The 25,032-nt window shown below is 41.4% G+C and overlaps 1 protein-coding gene across 2 annotated transcripts in view; it reads left to right on the forward strand.

Annotated features, from left to right (window-relative positions):
* LOC135556514 (single-stranded DNA-binding protein 3-like) overlaps positions 1–25,032 on the forward strand; it is a 149,368-nt gene that overhangs the window by 13,504 nt on the left and 110,832 nt on the right. For both annotated transcript variants that reach the window (XM_064989786.1, XM_064989787.1), the window contains exons 2-3: positions 3,762–3,834; positions 19,186–19,247. In XM_064989786.1, the coding sequence (XP_064845858.1) occupies positions 3,762–3,834; positions 19,186–19,247 (135 nt within the window). The remainder of the gene's footprint in view (positions 1–3,761; positions 3,835–19,185; positions 19,248–25,032) is intronic.

Below are 25,032 nucleotides of genomic sequence, written 5' to 3' on the forward strand. Positions count from 1 at the left end.
CCAGTTCAGCGTGGACCAGCTGATATAAGCCGCTGGGTATACATGCCGCTGGGTATTCCACACAGCCAAGAGGTAGTCTTCTTACATTTTACACCAACTGCCTCCGGTCTTTACCAGAAAACAGAAGAGTTTAAACAGCCGCACTATCACTCGGAGAGGGAGAGCACAGGTGCTTCCTGGTTAACCTCTCCGGGATATGTGGGACGCTAGCGTACCACCTGCCCAAAAGCCAGTGAAAATGCAGAGCGCCAAATTCAAATAAATTACTATAAAAATCAAACTTTCATGTAATCACACATGTAAGATATCAAATTAAAGCTACAATTGTTGTGAATCCAGCCAACATGTCAGATTTCAAAAAGGTTTTTCAGCAAAAGCAAACAATGCTATTATCTGAGGGTAGCACCTCTGTAAACAAAGAGAGAAAACATACTTCAACCCTGCAGGTGCGACACAAAATGCAGAAATAAAAATATAAATCATGCCTTACCTTTGACGAGCTTCTTTTGTTGGCACTCTAATATGTCCAATAAACACCACAAATGTTCGATTAATTCCGTCGATATATATCCATTTATTTGGCGCGTTTGATCCAGAAAAACACCGGTTCCAACTTGGGCAACGTGACCACAAAATATCTCAAAAGTTACCTGTAAACTTTGCCAAAACTATTCAAACTACTTTTGTAATACAACTTTTAGTTATTTTTTTACGTAAATAATCAATAAAATTGAAGACTGGATGATCTGTGTTCAATACAGGAGGAAAACAAACTGTAGCTAGCTTTCTGGTCACGCGCTTCTATCTAACAGTACACTTGAAGTGACCCTCGTTTTGAACAGGGCTACTTCTTCATTACACAAAGGAAAAACCTCAACCAATTTCTAAAGACTGGTGACATCCAGTGGAAGCGGTAGGAACTGCAAGAAGGTCCCTTAGAAATCTGGATTCTCAATGAAGTCCCATTGAAAAAGAGTGACCTCCAAAAACAAATCTGAATGGTTTTTCCTCTGGGTTTTGCCTGCTACATAAGTGCTGTTATACTCACAGACATGATTCAAACAGTAGAAACTTCAGAGTGTTTTCTATCCAAATCTATGACTAATATGCATATCTTATCTTCTGGGGATGAGTAGCAGGCAGTTGAATTTGGGAATGCATTTGATCCGGACATGAAAATACTGCCCCCTGTCACCAAGAAGTTAAAGGAGTGCCTAATTTTTGACTGGTTGCATTAAGCTATTTCAGAGCACACTCCCGGCGCTCAGTTCTCGCTGGCTGGTTTGAATTGAAGGTGAGACCTGATTACTAAACAGCACCAAACATTTTGTTTTACCAGGAACAGTAGTGTCATGAGACAGTCGTCTCTAAGATCAGATAAGTATGAAAATATTCCAGCCAGCAATTTGCTCCATCGCGTCATTCATTTGTATATCATGCCATTACCTATAATCCATTGTTCGGCGACCATCACCTTTGACCTACCCTCTAAGAAGTCGCTCCTCTAAGCAGTCACTCCACCATAAAGAATACACAACCATAAAACAGAGACCGAGCAGATAAAACACTCAAGACATAATTGTGTTCATTGCTTCCAGAACCTTTTGTTTCAAATTGATTACTGAATTTAAAGGTGTAATTAATGTCTGATGTAACAATGAGAAATTAAGGTGCAGTATGCAGAAATTGCCCCGCCATTTCCTTTAGTTCACCTAATTTCAGTTTGTGACAAAACAAGCAATGAAGAGAATCATTGTACCATCTAAACCACTGTGAAATATCTTTTCAATAACAACAAATATTGTATTTTCAGCTGTTTGACACAAAAACAAAACTGACACAAAAACAAAACTTAACAATGGGAAGCATAGAAATAGCGCACATAGAATATATCTACCACTTCTTACACTTGCTTTCAATGAGAATGACAGATGAATTTGATCAGGTACCCCAAAAGGTGACATTTTGCAGCTTTAAGAAGATAGGTCCCCCTTTAACTAATGTCTAACGTTAGTCAGAACTGGTTTTTGGCAGACTGTGGAAGAGAAGTCTCACACATGAAAAGCAGGCATATCGAAGGAATGATTACTCCGAGACAATTATGTCCCTGGTGCTTGGTTCAACACAATTCATTATCATAGGCCCAAGTGTTTCTCAGCCTCTGCTGCTACAGTGGATGTAATCTGATGTGACCAGACTGACAGGGGTCTCTGTCCTCTCTAAAACCACACTGTTACCGAGCTGCCTTGTTGTCCACTCTGTTCAGTCTAGCTGGGGAGAACACGGGATGTTTCCCCCCCTAGCAGTGTGGTTTCAGCATTAGTCCAGGAGCATTGGGAGCACAGTAATTGCCAGCACAGGCGGCAAAATGACAGTCGTAATGGATACCAAAAATGCGTCAGTGTGGCTTGTCAGATAGCGTGGCTCCGAGCCTTACATGGCTGTCTCTACTCGCCTCTTGTTTTCATCAGCCTTCATGTTAAAGAAGGAGCTCCTTAAACCACAGAGTTGTGGCATCATGCCACAAAGTTTAAAACATGTTTTTTTCTAGAGCGTCCCAATAGCTGTTCCTTAGAGTCAGCAATGTTTTTCTGCCTATCCTCATAGTGAAACAGTCTCTGGTTCTTACTGTACATGTCAATACTGTGTGCATCAGGGTTCCCTAACTGGCGGCATGCAGGTTTTCTGAGCAAAATGTTTTTATTTTTTGTTGAATTTTCATTTTTGGACATAAACTGTAAAAACACCAAGAAATCTGCTCCAATGGATTTTAATTTGGGAAATTTGTTCCCCAAGTATTTCCACACATAATAGAGAGACACGTGAGAGACACGTGACACGAGACACGTCATATACAAATGTAAGCAAGGTTTGAAATGTTTCAGTCAAATATTATACAGTATCATGGCCTCCCGAGTGGCACAGCGGTCTAAGGCATTGCATTGCAGTGCTTAAGGCATCATTACAGACCCGGGTTTGATCATACGCTTTCACAGCCGGCCCTGACCGGGAGACCCATGAGGTGGTGCACAGTTGGCCCAGCATCGTCCAGTTTAGGGGAGGGTTTGGACCGACCAGGATTTCTTTCTTCCATCATGCTCTAGCGGCTCCTTGTGGTGGGCCCGGGGCGCCTGCAAGCTGACTTTGGGCGCCAGCTGGATGGTGTTCCCTCCAACACATTGGTGCGGCTGGCTTCCAGGTTAAGCGAACAGTGTGTCAAGAAGCAGTGCGGCTTGGCAGGGTTGTGTTTCGGAGGACGCATGGTTCTTGACCTTCGCCTCTCCCTTGTCCTTCCGGGAGTTGCAGATGGGACAAAACTGTAACTACCAATTGGATATCATGAAAAAGGGGTAAAAGTACAAGAAAAAGAAACGTATACAGTATCTGTTTGGGCTTCTTGTGGTCAATTTGCAGTCTAAATGATTTGTAATTATGTTCCGGCCCCCGACCATCCGCTCAAGAAAGAAATAGGCTGTGACTGAATCTAGTTGATGATCCCTGGTGTACATACTACAGGTCTGAACTCAAATACGATTGTGTTTGTGATTGTGACAAAGCCTTCCTTCTCCTGCTTAATTCCACTGGCCTGTAAGGAGAGATCCAGTAAAGCCACATTTTTCACCTGAGTACCAGTGGGTTAGGCTGCCTGCTACCCCAGGAGGGAGGGTGAGAGATTCTCCAGCATGAGGAGGAGGGGAAGGAGGAATGGAGGAGGTGTGAGATGGAGCCTCAATGCTGACCCTTTTCTCTTTGTTTTACAGGTTAGCTTTATATGTGTATGAGTATTTGCTGCACGTCGGTGCACAGAAATCAGCACAGACCTTCCTGTCAGAGGTAAGAAACAGCTTTAGAATAACTTTGAGGTGAATGGATGAATGGGATTTTTCTTCGTTGTATAGCGAGGGATGGAATTTACATTTAGCGGTAGCCCTGGGGTCAAGGAACAGTTTGGTAATCTCTGCTTTGTAACACCAAGTAATCGGATCCCAAAATGTTGTATACAATGATTTAAATGTAATGGGCCAAGACTAAGCTGATGAATAACAGCAGTATTAGTCTTAAGATTTCTATAAGGACAATACAAAATGACAGCTATTCTATTTGCTTTCCATAACAACACCTTGGCCACACACTTCCCCTATTAGTCTGATAGCCCCTGAACTGTCAGTGAGGTAAAGCCCTTCTAATGTGTTGCATCATCTTCCTTAATGGACATCCTTCCTCATAATGACCTAGTATTCAGGCCTTCCCCTCTATAACACCTCCATGTCTTAAGCAGCTTACTTAATATTGTACCGTTATAGCTGGGGATACACAAATCACTGTGGACTATATTATTCATGTTAAAGACAAACGTTATATTTCTATTATGTGGCCGCTGTTCCCTTTCCCTAGGGCCAGGAGAATTCCTGACCACTTATCTTGTGCAGGAAGCCATAAGTAGGGCCAAGAGTTTTTCCTTCCCAGGTTACTTGGTCAGGACAAATTCATGTCCCTGCTTATACCTCTCTATGTGCCTCTGAAACTTTTAGCAGTTAGGTTAAAACCTCTTAAGGATCCACCCCTTTTTACATTTTCACCTAAAATGACATACCCAAATCTAACTGCCTGTAGCTCAGGACCGGAAGCACGGATATGCATATTCTTCATACCATTTGAAAGGAAACACTTTGGAGTTTGTGGAAATGTGAAATTAATGTAGGAAAATATAACACATTAGATCTGGTAAAAGATAATACAAAGAAAAAAACTAAAAAAAATTAGACTGATCCCATGAACCATTGCTTTTCTGTTGAAATGTTTGTATCAAGATTGCCCAAATGTGCCTGTGGGAAATGTTCTTGTTACTTACAACCTCATGCTAATCACATTTGCCTACGTTAGCTCAACTGTCCCGTGGTCGGGACACCGATCTGTTGAGATCCTTAAGAGGTTTAATTAAACTCCAGTAGTCTATTTAGCTCCTATATTCTTTACCATTCATTTAGCCAGCAGTGAGAGCTTGACACCTCTAGAGTGGTGTTGATGCCTCTGCTCATTTGTTTCATAACTGTTCTTAAACACTTGCCTGGCTACCCAAACTACTTGTTCCTGCGAAATGCCAAGACCACAGACATTAGTTTTACTCCGCAACGAGTCTGGATCGGAGTACCTCTTGACGATTTCTAGAATGCAAACATGTTCTAACTGTTCTGATTGGTCCCAGAAACCGATGGTTTGAGCCAGAAGACACGTAGGTAAAGCAGCCTTTTAGAAAATGTGTCATTGGCTTTGATACTCTGATTGGTTAGAAATTATCCAATTGCTGATGACTTTGTTTTGTACAACACCCCTAATTTTGTGATCACCACAAACAACTTCAATGATGGCAGTCTTCGCCAGAAGTATGTCGCGATCATAGAGCAGCTGAATAATTAAGTTTGAGTCGTCAGGCAATTTAAACACTCCCATGTGTTAGTCAGATTAAATAAGTGTAGTTTGATGGGTGAATGGGTACACTTAATAATAGTTAATAATAGTGTTCTTCACCCCCGAACCTGCTAAGGTGATCCCTTTCATGTGCAATGAAAGGTTGTGAGGTTTCTAATTTATTTAATATAAAACACTCTCTGGCCTGTGTTCAAGCACAGAACTATGCCAGTGGTGTGATTCACCCAGCTCACATTTCCACATTTCTCCTCGCTGTATTATAATCTGTTCAGCTGTTATCATGTATTACAGCATTGATGTTCCACTACTGTTCATGACTGTACCTGTGTCATTGTGTTCAAACATGCTTTGAGGTCCATGTATGGAGCATGGCCCAGGCCTACATGAAATATTTGGAAGATACAGACACAACATTGTTTGCCTCAGTTGGGTTTCCCTTTGTCAACCACACAGGAGGAGGAACATTAGATGACGTTTTTCTAAAATGGCCTCATTTTCTTTGAGATACTCTCAAGACGCACAACGTTATACACAGTATACTATATTTATTTATTTCCCCTCAGGCCTTACAGTGTAGGTAGCATAAACGTCACAACATGTAACATATGGATTTACATTAGTATACACGTCAAAAGTCCCAATGCAAAGTTACACCCCAATTTTTCTATTTTTCGAGTTATAACATAAAACCAATCTAAAAGTCTTGTTGGAAAGGGGGTTTTCTGGGGTGTGGTGTAATATGTAGGACCCAGCAAGCCAGCCTATACCCTATAATGTAAACTCCAACAGAAATAACTTTTCAATGTATAACTTCAAATTGTTTGCGCTGATGACAACTAGTTTCAATTACATTTTCAACCAACTTACAAGCAAATACGTAATAAATGTATTTTTACAAATCAACCTGCAAGGTTGCTAGCCAACTAGCCTGCTAACATTAGGCTTACCAGCCTGCCAACCTTACATTAGCAGTGCATGAGGTAGCCAGTTGCTATCAACCCCTAGCTTACAGCTACATTAAAGTAAACCAAAGTTTTGGAACTACATAATGCCATCTAACCAGTTATGAAAGAATATTAACTCCATATAGCCATCTTAGCCAGCAGCCAGCCAACATGAACTATTTAGTCAACTAGCTAGTAGCCTAGCCAACTACCACAGTCATGGTCGGCAAGCTAGAGCCCAACTACTGGAGATGAGCTAGAACACAACTAACACAACACAACCAAAACATAACCTCAGATTGAAAGAGCTAGAGATATTGATCGCTGTGGCCCATCCGATTGTAAAACTTTTAAAAGCGTGCATGCTGAGTTGGCTACCAAAGCAAGGGTGAGGCGGGCGCTTCGCCGGGCAGAGGGAGAGTCAGGGAAATATTAAATGGATAGATTCCAGATGTCCGTCAGGTAGTGCGCTAGAACTAAGCCAAGGTGGAAAATCCTCCATTGATCCTCCATATGACATTGACAAATAGTGCATTGTGGGTAGCTTAGAAGATATCGTGAAATAAGTACATAAATATGTAATATTCCAAAAACATAACATAACTGTTTATACTTATAGGTAACCCGATCGTGACTACAACTAAGTTACTTACTAAGTCTTTGACCACACTGTTTTATTACATTGGTGAGTAAAACTCAAGGTTCCTACTCTTTAAGCTTAATTGTTGCTTGTTATCTTTCACAATTAATCATAAATTCCATATGTGGAAGTATTATAAAAACATAACTGACCTGTTATAAGAGAGCAGCCTTCAATGGAACTGAAATCTGTCACTCTCAGGTTAATGGTCATATTATAAAAGGGCGGATATCAAGGTAGCTGTTCAGGTGTTATATGTGTTTGCAAGGCTAAATCAAGCCACAACCTGGCCAGGTTAGCACAACAGAACGTCATACAGTAGTCTAGTCAATCACAATGCTGAGAAATCAATCCGTCAAACACCTAACTTGCCCAAATGCTTTTGCCTCCCTCTGCCTTAAACCTTTCAGTACAGCAGCAGGGTTTGACTAAGTGCCAACAAGGCACAGAAGTGGACTAAAATATTAATTACAGATCTGGGACAAGCTCAGAGAGATTAAAGGTCCAATGCAGCCCTTTTTTAAATCTCAATATCAAATACAAGAAATTCTTATTTACAATGACATGAGGTGATGGCGGCAGATGATTGGCATGACAATGGGCCTCAGGATCTCACCACGGTATCTCTGTGCATTCAAATTGCCATCGATAAAATTGTGTTTATTGTCTGTAGCTAATGCCGGTCCATAGTATAACCCCACCACCACCATGGGGCACTCTGTTCACAATGTTGACATCTGCAAACCACTCGCCCACACGACACCATACACGCTGTCTGACATCTGCCATCTACAGTCGAAACTGGGATTCATCCATGAAGAGCACACTTCTTCAGTGTGCCAGAGGCCATCGAAGGTGAGCATTTGCCCACTGAAGTCAGTTACAATGCTGAACTGCAGTCAGGTCAAGATCCTGGTGAGGATGACGAGCACGCAGATGAGCATCCTGAGATGGTTTCTGACGGTTTGTGCAGAAATTCTTTGGTTGCACAAACCCATCAGCTGGGTGGGTGGCTGGTCTCGGAAGATCCCACAGGTGAAGAAGCCGGATGTGGAGGTCCTGGGCTGGTGTGATTACATGTGGTCTGCGGTTTGTAGGCCGTTTGGACGTTCTGCTAAATTCTCGAAAACGACGTTGGAGGCGGGTTATGGTAGAAAAATTAACATTTAATTATCTGGCAACAGCTCTGGTGGACGTTCCTGCAGTCAGCATGCCAATTCCACGCTCCCTCAAAACTTGAGTCATTTGTGGCATTGTGTTGTAACACAACTGCACATTTCAGTGGTCTTTTATTGTCACCAGCACAAGGTGCTTCTGTGTAATGATCATGCTGTTTCGTCAGCTTCTTGATATGCCACACCTGTCAGGTAGCTGGATTATCTTGGCAAAGGAGAAACACTTACTAACAGGGATGTAAACAAATGTGCTTATGGAACATTTCTGGGATATTTTATTTAATCTCATAAAACATGGGACCAACACTTTACATGTTGCATTTCATATTTTTCTTTGGTGTAATTTATGGCCTGGTGATGTCATCAGGCAGGTGTGATGACTCTCCTGTGAGGATCCAAGAGATCAGGTTACAGTGGATCAGCTCTACAGAGCTCTCCCTCTCCCGTAGAGGGGGAGAGGGATGGATGTGGGGGATTTATGACACCTCCCGTGGATCGTAAACCATTAGGCAGCAGACGAGTCCTTTGGGGCCTAGTTTTGGTGATTGGAATGTCTGCTTGCCTCATGAAGTGTTAACCAACCCAAAACTACAACATCAAACAATGGACAAAGGGACAATATTTCATCCTCAGAAATTTTGGAAATGAGGGATCTCAGTGCAAGAAGCATCACTACAGTCCCTGGTTCAAATCCAGGCTGTATCACATCCGGCCATGATTGGGAGTCCCATAGGGCGATGCACAATTGGCCCGGCGTCATCCAGGTTTGACTAGGGTAGGCTGTCATTATAAATATGAATTAGTTCTCAACTTGCCTCGTTATATATAATATATATATATATATATATATACACAGTGCCTTGCGAAAGTATTCGGCCCCCTTGAACTTTGCGACCTTTTGCCACATTTCAGGCTTCAAACTTAAAGATATAAAACTGTATTTTTTGTGATGAATCAACAACAAGTAGGACACAATCATGAAGTGGAACGACATTTATTGGATATTTCAAACTTTTTTAACAAATCAAAAACTGAAAAATTGGGCGTGCAAAATTATTCAGCCCCTTGACTTTCAGTGCAGCAAACTCTCTCCAGAAGTTCAGTGAGGATCTCTGAATGATCCAATGTTGACCTAAATGACTAATGATGATAAATACAATCCACCTGTGTGTAATCAAGTCTCCGTATAAATGCACCTGCACTGTGATAGTCTCAGAGGTCCGTTAAAAGCGCAGAGAGCATCATGAAGAACAAGGAACACACCAGGCAGGTCCGAGATACTGTTGTGAAGAAGTTTAAAGCCGGATTTGGATACAAAAAGATTTCCCAAGCTTTAAACATCCCAAGGAGCACTGTGCAAGCGATAATATTGAAATGGAAGGAGTATCAGACCACTGCAAATCTACCAAGACCTGGCCGTCCCTCTAAACTTTCAGCTCATACAAGGAGAAGACTGATCAGAGATGCAGCCAAGAGGCCCATGATCACTCTGGATGAACTGCAGAGATCTACAGCTGAGGTGGGAGACTCTGTCCATAGGACAACAATCAGTCGTATATTGCACAAATCTGGCCTTTATGGAAGAGTGGCAAGAAGAAAGCCACTTCTTAAAGATATCCATAAAAAGTGTAGTTTAAAGTTTGCCACAAGCCACCTGGGAGACACACCAAACATGTGGAAGAAGGTGCAGATGAAACCAAAATTTAACTTTTTGGCAACAATGCAAAACGTTATGTTTGGCGTAAAAGCAACACAGCTCATCACCCTGAACACCATACCCACTGTCAAACATGGTGGTGGCAGCATCATGGTTTGGGCCTGCTTTTCTTCAGCAAGGACAGGGAAGATGGTTAAAATTGATGGGAAGATGGATGGAGCCAAATACAGGACCATTCTGGAAGAAAACCTGATGGAGTCTGCAAAAGACCTGAGACTGGGACGGAGATTTGTCTTCCAACAAAACAATGATCCAATACATAAAGCAAAATCTACAATGGAATGGTTCAAAAATAAACATATCCAGGTGTTAGAATGGCCAAGTCAAAGTCCAGACCTGAATCCAATCGAGAATCTGTGGAAAGAACTGAAAACTGCTGTTCACAAATGCTTTCCATCCAACCTCACTGAGCTCGAGCTGTTTTGCAAGGAGGAATGGGAAAACATTTCAGTCTCTCGATGTGCAAAACTGATAGAGACATACCCCAAGTGCCTTACAGCTGTAATCGCAGCAAAAGGTGGCGCTACAAAGTATTAACTTAAGGGGGCTGAATAATTTTGCATGCCCAATTTCTCAGTTTTTGATTTGTTAAAAAAGTTTGTTGTTGTTCCACTTCATGATTGTGTCCCACTTGTTGTTGATTCTTCACAAAAAAATACAGTTTTATATCTTTATGTTTGAAGTCTGAAATGTGGCAAAAGGTCGCAAAGTTCAAGGGGGCCGAATACTTTCGCAAGGCACTATATATATATATATATATATATATATATATATATATATATATATATATATATATATATATATATATATATATATATATATATATATGAGGTTTTCACTCAAAATCTCACAAAACATGGCCCCAAAAAAAGAACTGTTTGGCCATAATGACCATCATTATGTTTGGAAGAAAAAGGGGGTGGCTTGCAAGCCGAAGAACACCATCCCAACCGTGAAGCACGGGGGTTGCAGCATCATTTTGTGGGGGTGCTTTGCTGCAGGAGGGACGGGTGCACTTCACAAAATAGATGGCATCACGAGGCAGGGAAATTATGTGGATATATTGAAGCAACATCTCAAGACATCAATCTGTCGGGGAGTTAAAGCTTGGTCGTAGATTGGTCTTCCAAATGGACAATGACCCCAAGCATACTTCCAAAGTTGTGGAAAAATGGCTTAAGGACAACAAAGTCAAGGTATTGGAGAGGTCATCACAAAGCCCTGACCTCAGTCCTATAGAAAATTTGAGCAGAACTGAAAAAGTGTGTGCGAGCAAGGAGGCAAAGAGGAATGGCCAAAATTCACCCAACTTATTGTGGGAAGCTTGTGGAAGGTTTCCTGAAACATTTGACCCAAGTTAAACAATTTTAAAGGCAATGATACCAAATGCTAATTGAGTGTATGTAAACTTCTGACCCACTAGGAATGTGATGAAAGATATAAAAGCTGAAAAAAAGCATTCTCTACTATCATTCTGACATTTCACATTCTTAAAATAAAGTGGTGTTCCTAACTGACAGGGCATTTTTACTAGGATTAAATGTCAGGAATTGTGAAAAACTGAGTTTAAATGTAGTTGTCTAAGGTGTATGTAAACTTCCAACTTTAATTGTATGCCTGCCTGCCTGCCTGCCTACATGTTTTTCTTTTATCATTATGGGATATTTTGTGTAGATTGATGAGGGGGAAGAAACATTTTTTTAATATATATAAAGTCTGTAATGTAACTGAAGATGAATTCAGAAAGTGTTCAGTCCCCTTGACTTTTTCCACATTGGTAAAATTATTATAATTTTTTACTTTTACCCCTTTTTCTCCACGATTTTGTGATATCCAATTGGTCGTTACAGTCTTGTCCCATCACTTCAACTCCCCTACGGACTCGGGAGAGGCAAAGGTCGAGAGCCATGCGTTCTCCGAAACTCGACCCTGCCAAGCCGCACTGACACACGGATGCCAGCCGCACCAGTGTGTCGTAGGAAACATTGAGCTGGCAACCGAGGTCAGCTTGCTGTCGCCTGGCCCGCCACAAGGAGTCGATAGAGCACGATGGGACAAGGAAATCCCGGCCGGCCATGCACTTCCCAACCCGGATGATGCTGGGCCAATTGTGCGCTGCCTCATGGGTCTCCTGGTCACGGCCGGCTGTGACACAGCCTGGGATCAAACCCGGGGCTGTAGTGATGCCGCAGACACTGCGATGGAGTGCATTAGACCGCTGCGCCACCCGGGAGGCCCTTCATTACAGCCTTATTCTAAAATGGATAATATGACCGACCGGTGTCAGTAAAACTTAGGCAAAAAAAGTAATAGTTAATAGTCACTATAGAACATGTAAACAGCCTAACCAGCTCTGCTAGCGCGAGTAACATGGTCAGTGAAGTATTCTCAGTTGTATCTGGAAGTAGCTAGCTAGCAAGCTAGCCAAATTTAGCCAATTAGTTTTGGTGCTTGGTTGGGACAACGCATGCATTGGCAGGCAAGCTACAGAAGGACGTGCAGGCTATTCCCCATTGTTTATCGGTGCAATTTCGATGGTTAACTATACTGAAAAAAATATAAGGGCAAACATTCTTGTTCCCATGTTTCATGAGCTGAAAAACAAATCCCAGTGAATTTTCCGTACTCACATTTTCCATATTCTTCTCTTATTTTGTTTACATGTTTGTGACTCACAACCTTGTTTTGGTCTTGTGTAGGAAAATTTGAAATTGTTTTTTTACTTTGGATAAAAGTTTAGACTTTTTGAAAGTTGATAAACTTATAAACTTACTTTTGAGAAAATGGCCTTTGAATATTTTAGTATCTAGTGAAGAGCTCCTCTTTGTTGTCTACACCCATTCAGCATAGTTTACACCCACTTAAGCTTTAGCCTCACACATCTCGTTTGGCTCTTGGAGTGTTCCGAGCACACACTTGGCGTTCTGGCCGATGGTTTGTTTACCTCTGGATAACATGAACAGCCTAACCAGCTCTGCTGGCAACAATTTCATTACTCTTTTTTGCCGACGTTTACTGACACTGGCCATATTCAATTGGCGTTGTACCCTTTAGCTTAAGACACGTAGCTAGGTAAACAACATGTAAGATCACACACGTAAAGTTAGCTAGTTAAACAACAATGAACATAGTGCCAAATCATGTCGTTACTACCCTGCATAAATCTGCTGGGATCTAACCAACCAGGTTCAATGTCAGCTAGCTAACATTAGGCTCTAGCAAATCAAACGGTTCTGGGATACGAATAATGTCATACACTTAACGTTAGCTAGGGAGCCAGCCAGCTAACGTTAGCTAGCTAACAGTACACTTTAGCTTGAAATGAAACTACTTTCTGTCTCTAAGGTCCTTTTGTGAGGAAAAACTCATTTTGATTGGCTGGGCCTGACTCCCCAGTGCGCCCCTGCCCAGTCATGTGAAATCCATAAATTAGGGCCAAATGAATGTATTTCAATTGACTGATTTCCTTAACTGTAGCTTAGTAAAATCTTTGAAATTGTTGCATGTTGCGTTTTATATTTTTGTTCAGTATAGCTGAAAAAGTTTGAGAGGGTTTATCTAATGTTCCTTTGTTAGATTTGAGCTCCTCTTGCTCTGGCAAGCATTAGATGTTGATCTTGTTGATGTGCATATAGGGAAATATAGCCAACCTTTTTCATTGTTGTTTGATCAATAGGACTGTAAAGTTCCCAAATGTAGGAGGACTCAAATCAAATGTTATTGGTCACATACACATGTTTAGCAGATGTCATTGCAGGCGTAGCAAAATGCTTGTGTTTCTAGCTCCAACAGTGCAGTATTACATTACATTTAAGTCATTTAGCAGACGCTCTTATCCAGAGCGACTTGTAATATCTAACATGTAATATCTAACAATTTCCCAACATATACACACAAGTCTAAGTAAAGGAATGGATTTAAGAATATATAAATATATGGATGAGCAATGTCAGAATGGCATAGACTAAGATACAGTATGTACATATGAATTGAGTAATACAAAATATGTAAACATTATTGAAGTGACTAGTATTCATTTATTCAAGTGGCCAGTGATTTAAAGTATATGTATATAGGCAGCAGCCTCTAATGTGCTTAGTGACGTCTATTTAACAGTCTGTTGGCCTTGAGATAGAAGCTGTTTTTCAGTCTCTTGATCCTAGCTTTGATGCACCTGTACTGACCTCGCCTTCTTGATGATAGCGGGGTGAACAGACAGTGGCTCGGTTGGTTGTCGTCCTTGGTGATCTTTTTGGCCTTCCTGTGACATCGGGTGCTGTAGGTGTCCTGGAGGGCAGCAAGTTTGCCCCTGGTGATGCGTTGGGCAGACCGCACCACCCTCTGGAGAGCCCTGCGGTTGCAGGCGGTGCAGATGCCTTACCAGGTGGTGATACAGCCTAACAGGATGCTCTCCATTGTGCATCTGTAAAAGTTTGAGGGTTTTAGGTGACTCCTGTGGTATTTAGCTAAATATTTGCAGAAATCCATTCAAGTGTATTTTATGGCTTTCGATGAATGCGTTCTAATGATCTAAAGTCACGCTGTTGCAACTGCTTGAAAACACGCAGTCCAGTTCAAAGTAAATGATGGCAGGCCCTTGTGGCAAATGGCTTGTTTGCATGTAGGCCTACTGTACCTCTGTGCAGATTGTGGTCCTGGACAAGACAATGTTTTTATTAGGTTTTGTTTACTGCCATGTCTATTAATTGTCCAAGCGCACAGCCACTTTCCCACACTATATTGCTATAGAATTTTCACAAATGCATTAGTATATGTAATTCCCAAACACGCTTGTCAGAAAATGTAAAAAAAATATATATATATATTCCTGGGAGTGTATATGAACAGATTTTAATGTTGCTAAAATGCTGTCAGTTCCACTTTAAGTAGCAGGGCTGAAGTGAGGTTCTGATAGCAGAACCCTCCTGGGTGAATCTCCACCCTGAGATGGAGTGTTAATGGTGTGCTGCTGGATAGGGGTTAAGTTATGGGTCACAGGCAATGGGACGAAGACACCGCTCCTCACAAAGTCCACGTCCATGAGACATACATGCAGAGGCCAGGGTCAAGGTAATTTGCTTGTACCGTAGTTGTGTCTTGAATGTATGAAATCTCATACAAAGTATAATGCAGAGATGCTGATCAGGGATGTTTTCAAACCATTATTTTCTGGTACTCTGCTTGTCCTTCATAGGCTATGAGTAAGTACACAATATAAAAAATAAAATGCTTTTATAACTTATCCTGGTAATGATACTTCCAACTATATTGTCTGTTTTCATCAAATAGATGTCAAAAGTTCTACAGTCAGCCACGTCACTCCAATTCAATTAATATAGGCCTGTCAGTCTCAGGACCTCTCCAAAGCATGTTCATCCCGTCCCATTCCAACCCTCCTCTCCCCCCACCCTCCCTGAACAGATAAGAAAATTCAGTCCCCACAGGTACGCTGAAGAAAAACACACCTGCTCAGTGCACCTAATGAGAGCTATCGCCTGTACTCTCCTACTGCCTCTCAATTAACCTCCCATCCTCCCCCTGCACACGGCCCTGTCCCCCAGGGACACAGTCAGTCCCCACAGCCCCACCCCTTCACAGCAGAACACCTCCTAAAACAGCTTCTCTGTCCCACACACAACTCAGTCTCATCCACAAGCTGTGGGGTTTATAGGAGATTATCCACCTACAATATAGTGTAGATCACAAGACATACAGTGCCTTGCGAAAGTATTCGGCCCCCTTGAACTTTGCAACCTTTTGCCACATTTCAGGCTTCAAACATAAAGATATAAAACTGTATTTTTTTGTGAAGACAGACAGTGTCAGAAGAAGGCCCTAAAAATTATCAAAGACTCCAGCCACCCTAGTCATAGACTGTTCTCTCTGCTACCAAACGGCAAGTGGTACCGGAGCGCCAAGTCTAGGTCCAAGAGGTTTCTGAACAGCTTCTACACCCAAGCCATAAGACTCCTGAACAGCTAATCAAATGCATACGCAGACTATTTTTATCCCTACCCCCAATTACCTGTATATAGCCCTGCTATTGTTATTTACTGCTGCTCTTTAATAATTTGTTATTCTTATCTCTTACCTTTTTTTTGGATTATATTTTTTTTGGTATTTTCTTAAAACTGTATTGTTGGTTAAGGGCTTTTAAGTAAGCATTTCACTGCAAGGTCTACCTGTTGTATTCGGGACAGGTGACAAATACAATTTGATTTGATTTGATTTGCTAATATTGTAGAGTCATACCCAAGAAGATTTGAGGTTGTAATCACTGCCAAAGGTGCTTCAACAAAGTACTGAGTAAAGGGTCTGAATATGAAATTTCATTAAATACATATTTATAAATTTGCTTAAATGTCTAAAAACCTATTTTTGCTTTGTCATGATCGGTTATTGTGTGTAGATTGATGAGGAAAAAAACTATTTAATACATTTTAGAATACGTCTGTAATGTAACAAAATGTGGAAAAGTCAAGGGGTCTGAATACTTTCAGACCCCTACCTCCGGAAGTACTGTGGGTGACATATACACTACGTAGCCCCCTCTTGAGTGGTAGTGTAAAGTCAATGGCTCTCCCACACCTAATGATTTTATATATACACTAGATGACTGACAGGGGGCTCTGTTTTGAAGCCAACACAGCTCCATCACGGCACTTCCCCAGCGTAAAAATATTTTGTAAGCAAAAAGTCATTTTTAATGTCTTCATTAAAAATCTACATTGTTTTTGCCATGTTTATTTTATTACAGAAACATAATACAATCTTAAATTATATTATGTTAGGTAAACATAAACATAAAAAAATACATAAAAACATTTACCTTAAAGTAAAAGTACTAATGTTACTGTTCCACGGCAACAACAAAAATACTTATATACATGTCATTTTGTCCTTGAAACATTTCATTGAAATACTGTAGAATTAAATTCATTCCTATGGAGTCATTGAACACTGGTCCCTTTAATAATGTTTACTGTTTTACCCACTTTATATCTATATACTGTATTCTAGTCATGGATCATCCTATACAACTACTGCTTTTCACAACTTTTCTATTCACATACTGTCTTAACTGTCCATACACACCATTCACATACAGTGCCTTGCGAAAGTATTCGGCCCCCTTGAACTTTGCGACATTTTGCCACATTTCAGGCTTCAAACATAAAGATATAAAACTGTTTTTTTTGTGATGAATCAACAACAAGTGGGACACAATCATGAAGTGGAACGACATTTATTGGATATTTCAAACTTTTTTAACAAATCAAAAACAAAAATTGGGCGTGCAAAATTATTCAGCCCCTTTACTTTCAGTGCAGCAAACTCTCTCCAGAAGTTCAGTGAGGATCTCTGAATGATCCAATGTTGACCTAAATGACTAATGATGATAAATACAATCCACCTGTGTGTAATCAAGTCTCCGTATAAATGCACCTGCACTGTGATAGTCTCAGAGGTCCGTTAAAAGCGCAGAGAGCATCATGAAGAACAAGGAACACACCAGGCAGGTCCGAGATACTGTTGTGAAGAAGTTTAAAGCCGGATTTGGATACAAAAAGATTTCCCAAGCTTTAAACATCCCAAGGAGCTCTGTGCAAGCGATAATATTGAAATGGAAGGAGTATCAGACCACTGCAAATCTACCAAGACCTGGCCATCCCTCTAAACTTTCAGCTCATACAAGGAGAAGACTGATCAGAGATGCAGCCAAGAGGCCCATGATCACTCTGGATGAACTGCAGAGATCTACAGCTGAGGTGGGAGACTCTGTCCATAGGACAACAATCAGTCGTATATTGCACAAATCTGGCCTTTATGGAAGAGTGGCAAGAAGAAAGCCATTTCTTAAAGATATCCACAAAAAGTGTTGTTTAAAGTTTGCCACAAGCCACCTGGGAGACACACCAAACATGTGGAAGAAGGTGCTCTGGTCAGATGAAACCAAAATTTAACTTTTTGGCAACAATGCAAAACGTTATGTTTGGCGTAAAAGCAACACAGCTCATCACCCTGAACACACCATACCCACTGTCAAACATGGTGGTGACAGCATCATGGTTTGGGCCTGCTTCTCTTCAGCAGGGACAGGGAAGATGGTTAAAATTGATGGGAAGATGGATGGAGCCAAATACAGGACCATTCTGGAAGAAAACCTGATGGAGTCTGCCAAAGACCTGAGACTGGGACGGAGATTTGTCTTCCAACAAGACAATGATCCAAAACATAAAGCAAAATCTACAATGGAATGGTTCAGAAATAAACATATCCAGGTGTTAGAATGGCCAAGCCAAAGTCCAGACCTGAATCCAATCGAGAATCTGTGGAAAGAACTGAAAACTGCTGTTCACAAATGCTCTCCATCCAACCTCACTGAGCTCGAGCTGTTTTGCAAGGAGGAATGGGAAAACATTTCAGTCTCTCGATGTGCAAAACTGATAGAGACATACCCCAAGCGACTTACAGCTGTAATCGCAGCAAAAGGTGGCGCTACAAAGTATTAACTTAAGGGGGCTGAATAATTTTGCACGCCCAATTTTTCCGGTTTTGATTTGTTAAAAAAGTTTGAAATATCCAATAAATGTCGTTCCACTTCATGATTGTGTCCCACTTGTTGTTGATTCTTCACAAAAAAATACAGTTTTATATCTTTATGTTTGAAGCCTGAAATGTGGCAAAAGGTCGCAAAGTTCAAGGGGGCCGAATACTTTCGCAAGGCACTGTATGCCTTAGAACTACAGTGCATTGCAGGTAGCCTCTATTACATGCCACGTTTTAAGGCTCACTTATATGAGTTGTTGCCCGATCATGTGACCCTGACCAAGAAAAGGTCCTGGCCCTAGTTACATGAACTTTTCCTGGTCAAGTCACAAAGGCAAGAACCCTGGGTCCTACTTATGAGATGAGAGGTGGATAAACTTGGTACACAAGGGAGGCTATGCACAGTACCTGCAATATACTGAAGCTTACACAGTGGCCACATACAGTGATAATAGGGCTGAGTGTGGTAGCTAGAAATCTCTGTGTTGATCTTATCTCAGTGACCAGATATGGGGAGTAGGTGTTTGAAGCATAAGGAGCTGCTCCTAAGATGTTTTTAGAGTCAGAACCACACTCTCTGCACTCCATTCTTACTGTGTGTCTGTCTGAGGTGGAAGTGGAGTGAGATGTGGTGTTGTATTCATTATGGATGCACATGCAGTGGAGTCTTAACTCTCTCTCCCTCTTTGTATCACTCTCTGTCTCTCCACTATCTTCCTCCTCTCCTAGATCCGATGGGAGAAGAACATTACACTGGGGGAGCCCCCTGGATTCCTTCACTCATGGTGGTGGTACGTGCACTGTCTATGTACATTTGACATTTGAGTCATTTAGCAGACATTCTAATCCAGAGCGATTTTTACAAAGATGCCCATTTAACACCATACACTGTAAACACACTCTCAGCTGCAATTTATTCACGACATGAAAGCACACATAATGACATGAAAGAATGTGTAGGAGTGAGGAGGAGGTCATTTCTGGGGAATGCTCAGAGCAATGTCTTCTGACGTCAGTGCTGTGGGTTCACTGTACTCTCTTCACTGGATGATCAACTTGCCCTGATAATAAAATGGAACCCAACTCAAATAAGTTACATTTCCCTCAAATTGGAACATAGTCAGTATTACTTTAAAAGTAAAGTTATGCTTACTGCGTATGTACAGTCGTGGCCAAAAGTTTTGAGAATGAATATTAATATTCACAAAGTTTGCTACTTCAGTGTCTAGATATTTTTGTCAGATGTTACTATAGAATACTGAAGTATAATTACAAGCATTTCATGAGTGTCAATGGCTTTTATTGACAATTACATGAAGTTGATGCAAAGAGTCAATATTTGCAGTGTTGACCCTTCTTTTTCAAGACCTCTGCAATCTACCCTGGCATGCTATCAATTAGCTTCTGGGCCACATCCTGACTGATGGCAGCCCATTCTTGCATAATCAATGCTTTGAGTTTGTCAGAATTTGTGGGTTTTTGCTTGTCCACCCAACTCTTGAGGATTGACCGCACGTTCTCAATGGGATTAAGGTCTGGGGAGTTTCCTGGCCATGGATCCAAAATATTGATGTTTTGCCTTATGGCAAGGTGCTCCATCATGCTGGAAAAGGCATTGTTCGTCACCAAACTGTTCCTGGATGGTAGGGAGAAGTTGCTCTCGGAGGATGTGTTGGTACCATTCTTTATTCATGGCTGTGTTCTTATGCAAAATTGTGAGTGAGCCCACTCCCTTGGCTGAAGAGAAACTCCACACATGAATTGTCTCAGGATGCTTTACTGTTAGCATGACACAGGACTGATGGTAGCGCTCACCTTGTCTTCTCCGGACAAACTTTTTTCAGAATGCCCCAAACAATCGGAAAGGGGATTCATCAGAGAAAATGACTTTACCCCAGTCATCAGCAGTCCAATCCTTGTACCTTTTGCAGAATATCAGTCTGTCCCTGATGTTTTTCCTGGAGAGAAGTGACTTCTTTGCTGCCCTTCTTGACACCAGGCCATCCTCCAAACGTCTTTGCCTCACTGTGCATGCAGATGCACTCACACCTGCCTGCTGCCATTCCTGAGTAAGCTCTGTACTGGTGGTGCCCCGATCCCGCAGCTGAATCAACTTTAGGAGACGGTCCTGGCGCTTGCTGGATTTTCTTGGGCGCCCTGAAGCCTTCTTCACAACAATTGAACCGCTCTCCTTGAGGTTCTTGATGATCCGATAAATGGTTGATTTACTGGCAGCAATATTCTTGCCTGTGAAGCCCTTTTTGTGCAAAGCAATGATGACGGCACGTGTTTCCTTGCAGGTAACCATGGTTTACAGAGGAAGAACAATTTTACATTACATTTAACAATGATTCCAAGCACCACCCTCGTTTTGTAGCTTCCAGTCTGTTACTCAAACTCAATCAGCTTAACAGAGTGATCTCCAGCCTTGTCCTCGTCAACACTCATACCTCTGTTAACTCCAGAATCACTGTCATGATGTCAGCTGGTCCTTTTGTGGCAGGGCTGAAATGCAGTGGAAATGTTTTTGGGGGATTCAGTTCATTTGCATGGCAAAGAGGGACTTTGCAATTAATTGCAATTCATCTGATCACTCTTCATAACATTCTGGAGTATATGCAAATTGCCATCGTACAAACTGAAGCAGCTGTCTTTGAAAATTAATATTTGTGTCATTCTCAAAACTTTTGGCCACGACTGTATACCTGTATATACTGTAAATAGCTTTTATAGTTTCTGGCCAGAGTAAAAACAGCTAACTCATTATGATCTCTATCCATGATATTCGTTGAACCAGATTGTGTTGTATATGTTTTAGCCGACCTTTCAGAGGTGTTAATGCCAAAAGAATTCTTCAGTGTATTTGCTATCTGGAAGTGGTCTGCCTCTGGACTGACAGGCTGACACGTATTTCTCTCAGTCTCACTGGATGAGAAGGAAACGCCCATGCCTGGGTTCTCCTCCAGTTGACAGATAAAGAGACAGAGAGAGATCGAAGGAAAGAGTGAGAGACTGGGAGAAAGAGGGAGTGAGTTCACAGGCAGTCTTTGTTTGTCCAGCGCTGCTCATCCCAAAAAGCCCCTCTACCCTCAATCTCTGAACAGGGGTCATTCAGCTGCATTCTTCTCCCTGAATTGCCAACATGCTTTAATTGTGAATCATGTTTACACAGCTCATAATGGCCCTTAAGAGAACCTGTGTTCCCTCCGTCTGACAGATTTCACTTGAAAAGCTACCAAAGTTGCAGACAGATTGACATATACAAACATACCTTTTTCAGACAAAGTTTACTTTCACGTTGCCTAACCCTCTAGAGAAGTTGTAAAGTCTCAGGGTTTGTTGATGTCCTGAGACATGGTTTGATGGAGTGTGTGTGTGTGTGTGTGTGTGTGTGTGTGTGTGTGTGTGTGTGTGTGTGTGTGTGTGTGTGTGTGTGTGTGTGTGTGTGTGTGTGTGTGTGTGTGTGTGTGTGTGTGTGTGTGAGCAGTCAGAGAGTAGGCAGGTTATTAGCTGAGCAGGGCCCCAGTGGAGGATTCCCAGCTAGCACATTTGGTTCATTGGAAGTTGTGGGAACGTATGTATTTGGGTTTCGCATTGGTTGTGCTAACGAAGCCATGTTTTCTGACTGTTTAAAAAACATTAAATTTTACTGTCCTTTTTATAGAAAATATTTTTTCAGTTGCAGGGAGGTTCAGAGATCATTTTACTCCAGTTCCTTAAGTTTTCCTGGGAGGTTTTATTGACGCTCTGAAAGTGTTTTAATAACACGGCTAGCATATTTTGGGTAAACTTTTTTGAATTCCAAGCACTGCTACTGAATAGGACACATTGAAATTAATTTCCTTAGGCATTAATCGTGGAAATGCATTCCTTTTTTTATCAGTGAGATTCAAAGCTATAATCTTCTGTTCTCTATCCATGGAATTAGTCCACTTCTCCATCAGGATAGAGTTAGCATGCCATGTTTTTTAACATATACAAAGCTGTTACATTTTTGTATATTCAAACAGACCCCATTTCAAACTAAACAAGCACTCATTAAGGTGTGGCCAAGATTAGTGGCTGTGCCAACACACACCTGAACACACTTAACAAGAGTTGAAAAAAATATCCTAGAAATTGTCCATAAGCATCAAAAGCTTATTTATCTCAAATGTTGTGCAGAAAAGGGTTTACATCCCTTTTAGTGACAATAAAAGGCCACTCTAAAATGTGTAGTTTGGTCACACAACACAATGCCACAGATATCTCAAGTTTTTAAGGAGCGTGTAATTGGAATGTTGACTGCAAGAATGTCTATCAGAGCTGTTGACAGAACATTTAATGTAAATCTTTCTAGAATAAGCTGCCTCCAACATCGTTTTAGAGAATTTGGCAGTATGTCCAACCGCAGACCACGTGTAACCACGCCAGCCCAGGACTTCCACATCCGGCTTCTTCACCTGCGGGATCGTCAGACCAGCCAACTGGGTTTGCACAACCAAAGAATTTCTGCACAAACTGTCAGAAACATCTCAGGGAAGCTCATCTGTGTGCTCTTCATCCTCACCAGGGACTTGACCTGACTGCAGTTTGGCGTCGTACTGGCACGCTGGAGAAGTGTGCTCTTCACGGATGATTCCTGGTTTTAACTATACTGGGCAGATGGCAGACCGAAGGTATGGCGTCATGTGGGCTAGCGCTTTGCTGATGTCAACTTTGTGAAAAGAGAGCCCCATGGTGGCGGAGGGGTTATGGTATGGAAAGGCATAAGCGACGGACAATGAACACAATTGCATTTTATCGATGGCAATGTCATTTTTTAATTTAACCTTCATTTAACTAGGCAAGTCAGTTAAGGACAACAAAGTCAAGGTATTGGAGTGCCAATCACAAAGCCCTGACCTCAATCCCGTAGAAAAATGGTAGGCAGAACTGGAAAAACGTGTGCGAGCAAGGAGGCCTACAAACCTGACTCAGTTACACCAGCTCTGTAAAAATCCACCCAACTTATTGTGGGAAGCTTGTGGAAGACTACCCGAAATGTTTGACTCAGTTAAACAATTTAAAGGCAATGCTACCAAATATAAATTGAGTGTACGTAAACTTCTGACCCACTGGGAATGTGAGGAAAGAAATAAAAGTTGAAATAAATTACTCTCTTCTATTATTCTAACATTTCACATTCTTAAAATAAAAGTGGTGATCCTAACTGACCGAAGACGGGACATTTTTAGTAGGAATAAATGTCAGGAATTGTGAAAAACTGAGTTTAAATGTATTTGGCTAAGGTGTATGTAAACTATCGACTTCAATTGTATACACAGGTGTGTGCATTTCCAAATCATGTCTAATAAATATAATTTACCACAGGTGGACTCCAATCATTTTTTATTTTACCTTTATTTAACTAGGCAAGTCAGTTAAGAACAAATTCTTATTTGGGTTAACTAACCCAGCGTTCTAACCACTAGGCTACCCTAGGATGATCAATGGAAACAGGATGTACCTGAGCCCAATTTAGAGGCTCATAAAGGGTCTGAATACTAATGTAAATAAGGTATTTTTCATTTTTAATAAGTTTGCAAAAATGTACACATCTATTTTTGCTTTGTTGTTATGGGGTATTGTGTGTAGATTAATGAGGGTAAATGTATTTTATCCATTTTTAAAATAAGGCTGTAATGTGACAAAACGTAGAAAAAGTTAAGGGGTCTGAATACTTTCCGAATGTGTGGTTATGGATGTGGGTATGCAGACCCGTGAGCCACTGCGGCCCCTTATGATGAGTAGATTTTTTTGTGGCCCCGACTCCGATCAAAGTTGCCCATACCTGATCTAGTGTCTCTCTCTTTTTGTCAGTTATAACAGATCTACTCTTCTTGACATATACAGCGGGGCAAAAAAACGATTTAGTCAGCCACCAATTGTGCAAGTTCTCCCACTTAAAAAGATGAGAGAGGCCTGTAATTTTCATCATAGGTACACTTCAACTATGACAGACAAAATGAGAAAAAAAATCCAGAAAATCACATTGTAGGATTTTTAATGAATTTATTTGCAAATTATGGTGGAAAATAAGTATTTGGTCAATAACAAGTTTCTCAATACTTTGTTATATACCCTTAGTTGGCAATGACAGAGGTCAAACGTTTTCTGAAAGTCTTCACAAGGTTTTCGCACACGGTTGCTGGTATTTTGGCCCATTCCTCCATGCAGATCTCGTCTAGAGCAGTGATGTTTTGGGGCTGTTGCTGGGCAACACGGACTTTGAACTCTCTCCAAAGATGTTCTATGAGGTTGAGATCTGGAGACTGGCTAGGCCACTCCAGGACCTTGAAATGCTTCTTACGAAGCCACTCCTTCGTTGCCCGGGCGGTGTGTTTGGGATCATTGTCATACTGAAAGACCCAGGCACGTTTCATCTTCAATGCCCTTGCTGATGGAAGGTTTTCACTCAAGATCTCACGATACATGGCCCCATTCATTCTTTCCTTTACACGGATCAGTCGTCCTGGTCCCTTTGCAGAAAAACAGCCCCAAAGCATGATGCTTCCACCCCCATGCTTCACAGTAGGTGTGGTGTTCTTTGGATGC

The sequence above is a fragment of the Oncorhynchus masou genome, chromosome 15 (genome assembly GCF_036934945.1).
Source record: "Oncorhynchus masou masou isolate Uvic2021 chromosome 15, UVic_Omas_1.1, whole genome shotgun sequence".
In the NCBI taxonomy this organism is placed as follows: Eukaryota; Metazoa; Chordata; class Actinopteri; order Salmoniformes; family Salmonidae; genus Oncorhynchus; species Oncorhynchus masou.